Genomic DNA, 6,064 nt, shown 5'->3' with positions numbered 1-6,064 from the left:
ACTTGGTGTTTACCTCTGGATACGCACTGAGAGTTTGCTCCCTCCTGAGAAATGTCCGAGTAGATGAATGCTACGAAGCAGCCCCGTGTGCCAAGAAGCAGATGTCAGAGTGGAACCAAATTCACTTTCTGACTCTGCCACTCCTTTGTCACTTAGGAAGTTGCTTTCTTTCTGCACGTGTTGCTCTATCTGGAAAGTAGGAATAATAATACCTACCTCTTGGCATAAACATGTGAGGAGTACATTAGATAATACAATTATTGGCAAAATATTTGGATGGCAAAAATAATTTGCCTAGTGCCCTTCTGGAGAGATTTCAGTGTTTTTTAAGAAATAATATAGCCTCTTTTTCGTGGCGCCTCGGAGGCAATCAGCTGCTTCACTATGAAGCTGAATATCTCCTTCCCAGCCACTGGCTGCCAGAAACTCATTGAAGTGGACGATGAACGCAAACTTCGTACTTTCTATGAGAAGCGTATGGCCACGGAAGTTGCTGCCGACGCTCTGGGTGAAGAAGGGAAGGGTTACGTGGTCCGAATCAGTGGTGGGAACGACAAGCAAGGTTTCCCCATGAAGCAGGGTGTCTTGACCCATGGCCATGTTCGCCTCCTAATGAGTAAGGGGCATTCCTGTTACAGACCAAGGAGAACTGGAGAAAGAAAGTGCAAATCTGTTCGTGGTCGTATTGTGGATCCCAACCTGAGTGTTCTCAACTTGGTTATTGTAAAAAAAGGAGAGAAGGATATCCCTGGACTGACTGATACTACAGTACCTTGTCGTCTGGGGCCCAAAAGAGCTAGCAGAATCCGCAAACTCTTCAATCTGTCTAAAGAAGATGATGTTCGCCAGTATGTTGTGAGGAAGCCCTTAAATAAAGAAGGTAAGAAACCTAGGACCAAAGCACCCAAGATTCAGCGACTTGTAACTCCACATGTCCTGCAACATAAACGCCGGCGTATTGCTCTGAAGAAGCAGCGTACTAAGAAAAATAAGGAAGAGGCTGCAGAATATGCTAAACTTTTGGCCAAGAGAATGAAGGAGGCCAAAGAAAAGCGCCAAGAACAGATTGCCAAGAGACGTAGGCTGTCCTCTCTGAGAGCATCTACTTCTAAGTCTGAGTCTAGCCAAAAATAAGATTTTTTGAGTTAAATAATAAATAAGACCGTATCCTAAAAAAAAAAAAAAAGAAATAACATATTAAGAAAATTGGGAGTTGGCATGAGAACCCAAAGAGCATGCTCAAGCCATATAATGTATTTGCTGTGTAGGCTTTAAAGGAGAATGAAAGCTTGAACGCTGAGAAGGAAAGACTTTTTTTTCTTTGAAGAAGGAGGAGAAGGAGTTGAAGGAGGTTTGGTGACAGTTTTGAATTAACACCAAGATAGCATTGAACAGGGTAGCTGAGCTTCATACTACATCCCAGAATTACTTTATCACAATCAAAATGGATCTTATAGTTGGCATACTACTATAATATACAGTAAGTAGTTTTTTATTTCTTTCCCAAAAATATTTTTCCAAATCAATGCCATCTTATAATTATGAAAATATAAGGCTGGGCACATCTATAATCCTAGTACGTTGGGAGGCCAAGGTGGGAGAATCACTTAAGGCCAGGAGTTCAAGACCAGCCTGGGCAAAAACAAGGCCTCATCTCTCTAAAAAAAAAAAAAGAAAGGAAAGAAGAAAGGAAAGGAGAAGGAGAAGGAAAAGGGAAAGGGAAAGGGAAAGGGAAAGGAAGAAAGAAAAAGAAAAATTAGCCAGGTGTGGTGGTATGCACCGGTAGTCCCAGCTAATCAGGAGCTTGAGGCAGGAGAATCACTTGAGCCCAGAAGTTTGAGGCTGCAATGAGCTGGGATGATGCCACTGCACTCCAGTCTGGGTGAGAGAGCAGAGATCCTGTCTCAAAAATAAAAAAGAAAAGAAAAGAAAATTCAATGATTAAAATGTTTCTGAGTTCCTGGCTCATAGTAGGTGCTTAGTAAGTGATGTTTATCTTTCTTTCTTCCCATTTCCCTGTAGGAATAGGGGCAGAACAAGCAATATGATCCCCTAGGCTGAGAGGAGCTACAGAAGGGAAGGAAAGGGGACTCAGAGCTAAAAATAGCCTTGAAGTTTTGAAGCCAATATAGCCCCCTTTTCAGGCAAGAACTATTATTAATTAAGTCAACCACTGATGTCAGCTTCACCACCACATTTTCACGACTCAGTCCTCTGCTTCTTCTACTCATTTCCACAAACATTGTTAGTACCTCATCTAATCTAGGCACCACAGGACACCCAAAATGAATAATAAACTTTTTTGACCCAAAAGAGATCTCTAGTGGGATGGACATGGCAAGTACAAAAATAAAGGGGAAATCAGGCTGAATGCGCTAAGTCCCTGAAGAAAGGGCTAAAGGGGCAGCTGGTGTTCAGAGGACGGAGACCAGGCGCCGGTTTGGTGGGGTCCAGAAGGGGCCCGTGGAGGAGATGCCTTCAACATGGACACTGAGATGGGGTACAACTTGGGTAGGTAGACGCTGGGGGAGGGAGGACACTCGCGCATCATGATGCGATTTCACGCCCCGCCCTCACAGCCACCACACCGGCCAGGGTCTGGGCAAGGCCTCTTGTATTCACTGGTTTCCAACACACCTCCCAGCTCAAAGCCTCAGCTCTGGTCTCTTCCCTTCTCACCTACAGATGAGAAGCTAGGACGTCAGCCACGCGTCTCAGAGCACCCAGGATACTCCCGGATTCCAGTACTTCTTTGGGACCACCTGGCTCTCCTGTCTGCATCTTTCTATTCCTTCCTTCCTTCTCTCCCTACCGACATGTCCCACCCTTATCTCTACACTTGCCCTCTCAAAGCAGAATGGCACAGGGGACAGCGAGAATAGGAACTCTGGAGTCAGAGACACCCACGTTGGAACCAGATCTGCCACACGCCAGCTGTGTAATATTTAACACAAGATTTAACCTCTCTGAACTTCCAGTTCCTAATTCATAAAATGGGCTTAATGATTCTACTTTATAGGGCTAGTGCCCTATAGAGAATTAGGATTAAATAAAACAGCACATCTGAGTGCCTAGAGTGTGCTGCCTCCTAGAAGACACCATGCTATCAGCTCCTTCCTTCTTCATATCTAGAATGCTTGTCCATCTGCTCCTTGCCCACCAATGACCTTTATTCAAATTTGCCCATGACCCCCTCCCCAGAAAATGTGCCATCTACCAGGAGAGAGAGAATGGGTGGCTGTCCCCATTGGGGCTCACTCTAACCAAAGCAACCCCTTTCTCTTCAGGATTTTGTGGGATCATTTTACTCCTCTCACCGCGAGAACATTTTGTTTCTAACCAGTTTGTTTATGCTCTGTTTCTGTTTATATTTGTACAGTCACTGGCGTGTTTCTTTTTTCTATTTATTTATTCCCTGAAAAGAATCTAGCTTGAGTGACTATCACGTGTGCCTAGAGGGCTGAGACCAGCCCAGTTTCACTTGGTTTGCACAGAGCTCGGGCCAGGACAATGAGAAGGAAAGCACTCCTTTCATACTGTCTAATGTTGGTGGACTTACGGCAAACTTTAATTTAATACTTTCCAAAACTTTTACTCTTCACAACTCTAACGCTAGCAGATCTTCATGAGGTGGGTCAGAATTTTTGTCCCCATATTTAAACCAGGAAACTGACCACAAAGAGGAGGGAAGACTCGCCCAAAGCTGCACAGTCTGATGGTAAAAGACCGGCAAACAACACTGACAATCAATTAGTGTTGTTGAATTAACTGATCAGTTCTTAACATTAAAATATAAATAATATAAGCATATACCACAAATCTTACATTTAAATACAAATATGAGTCCAATTATAAATGTAAGTATAAATGAAAGGGAAAACTTTAAATGTTAAAGTTATAGCGTATTCTCATTGCTGATAAATTTTTCTCACATTTTTCTAAAATAAACTCACTATATTTGAAGGGAAAAAAAAGACCATGCTAGCTAGAGTGTCTGCCTGCTGGCCCAAGGAGCAAGTTGGCAGGAGCACCACCATGACACGGGGAAATACCAAACCTGGGTTTCCATCTGGGCTCAATCTCTTAACACTTTTATGAACATGGACAAGTGGGTCAGCCTCTCCAAGCCTCAGATGTTTAATCTTTAAAAGTGTATAGAGATACCTACACGGGGTAGGGGCATACTTAGGATTAAAGGAGATAAACTAATGCTTCTTGAAAAATTCTTACTAAATAGTATACTCTCTAGAAGAACAAATACTAGTTCTCTTTCTTACTCCTTTTTTCTTGAACTTGTGAGAAATTCTAGAGCTCAAGAGACACACCATTTAGGAAAAAAGAGATCAAAGTCTGAAGACGGTCTTATTTGGAAGCCCCTGATGGCCATGAGCAGAACAGAAGCTGTGGCATGCTCACTTCTAGGAAATCGAGAGCTCGGAACTAAAGCCAAAACACTTGTTCCTTGTCCTGGGCTTCGACAACTGCTCATGATGTAATCCTAGAATCAGTTTCTTTTCTCTCTTCCGGCCCCATCATCAGTGACAGACATAGAGAAACAGTGGCCCCTGGCAGAAAACTGGAGGGACAGTTCTTCCTCAATAGGAAAGATCAACTAAAGAGTGGTCTGTCTGTGCATTCCTTCCCCATCAGCTACCCCCCAAGACCTTCATGCTGTGAAGCCTGTGAGCACCAGGCCCAGCACCAGCCAGGTTGGGAACACCTCCTCACATCAACACTTGACAATCAACTTAGCAATGACCAGCTCCATCTCTGTAGTAAGGGGCAAGTGACGTAGTGAACTCAGCTTCCAAAGGAACAATGCTCTCAAGCACAGCACACCAAGTATCACGGCTGGGCTGGCACATCTTGAGGACCTACAACTTAACTTGACAGGAACCTGCCAAATGCAAAGTTATCGAGGCTGTCCCGTGCCACACTGCACCCTGGCTCCTCCAATAGAGGTCTATCATTTCCTGTCCGTCTCCACCAGTGACTAATAGCAAAAGAGAAGGAGGCTTTGTAGGTAACCATTACATGAAAAGCACCTGAGCCCAAATGAGATGCTTCCAAGCCTTGTATTCTCAGGCCATGCCCCCACTGCTGGTTTTTTCTGGCAGAGCAAGTGAAGTCAATAAACAGACATTTTTCATGGGCCCAAGGATGGATATTAGCAACATGCATGTTGCCTTTGCACTGTATTAATGTCCTTGTGAATCGGGCTCACCTCTGCTGAAAACATAGCAAAAAGAGTGTTCAGCTCATCACAGGGAAAAGATTATGGAGTTCAAATTGCAGAATGAGAGGTCTTTCGGTAATGTACCTTGGAGAACTCCCAATTGTTACTTCATCCATTGTACTCTGCATGGATTCCAAAGAAAATAAAGCAAAAATTCAGAACAACACAATTTTTTTTTTATTCAGGTCTTCCTTGAAAAATAAATAACACAGTATCACAATAGGAGTGTGTTTCTAGAGATTTTGATTATTTGGAATCCAGCGTCTGAAGTCTTTACATTCCACAGGAAAGCTCCCTTAGACTGTGAAACTCTCTAATCTGGTGTGACAGAGCCAGGTATGCGGAAGCCTATCAGGGAGCAGGATCTGGCTTCTTGGCTTACTTCAAGCATGTAGATCATTTGTTCCTTTCTCCAGATCTCCTCGTCCTTTAAGCTAATCTCTCCTGACAGCCTCAAAATCACCCAGCAGTTTACCAGAGTTTATCCAGAAGAGATTTTTCTTAGGTGGATATCTGATGGCACTGGATGCTCTAACCACTTCCCTCCAGTAGTGTTCACAGCCTGAGTAAAACAGAACCCTCGCCCTTGCTGTATGCCAAGCCATAGGGAAAACGTTCTCCCAAATGGCTCTCCTCCTGGGCCAGCCGGCTGCCATCATCCAAGTTCAAGGCCTCTTCCTCTCTCATCTACTCTCAGAAAGGAGCTTCCCATTCAGAATCCCCACATCTCATTTCTCCCTATCCAATATATCATCCCCCACCCACTTTTTATTAAACTTCTTTAACTCAGCTCTGACTTATCACTAAACTGCACAGACACTTCCTAGA

General features: G+C 43.8%; 1 protein-coding gene across 1 annotated transcript; it reads left to right on the top strand.

Annotated features, from left to right (window-relative positions):
- Positions 1-344: 344 nt before the first annotated feature.
- On the top strand, positions 345-1,158 carry LOC142873790 (small ribosomal subunit protein eS6-like). Its single transcript, XM_076008368.1, has one exon. It carries the CDS (start codon positions 385-387, stop codon positions 1,132-1,134), a length of 750 nt encoding a protein of 249 aa, XP_075864483.1. The 5' UTR covers positions 345-384; the 3' UTR covers positions 1,135-1,158.
- The last annotated feature ends 4,906 nt before the right edge of the window (positions 1,159-6,064 follow it).

Source organism: Microcebus murinus, chromosome 11, assembly GCF_040939455.1.
Source record: "Microcebus murinus isolate Inina chromosome 11, M.murinus_Inina_mat1.0, whole genome shotgun sequence".
Taxonomy (NCBI): domain Eukaryota; kingdom Metazoa; phylum Chordata; class Mammalia; order Primates; family Cheirogaleidae; genus Microcebus; species Microcebus murinus.
This window is presented reverse-complemented; position numbering and strand designations above follow the sequence as displayed.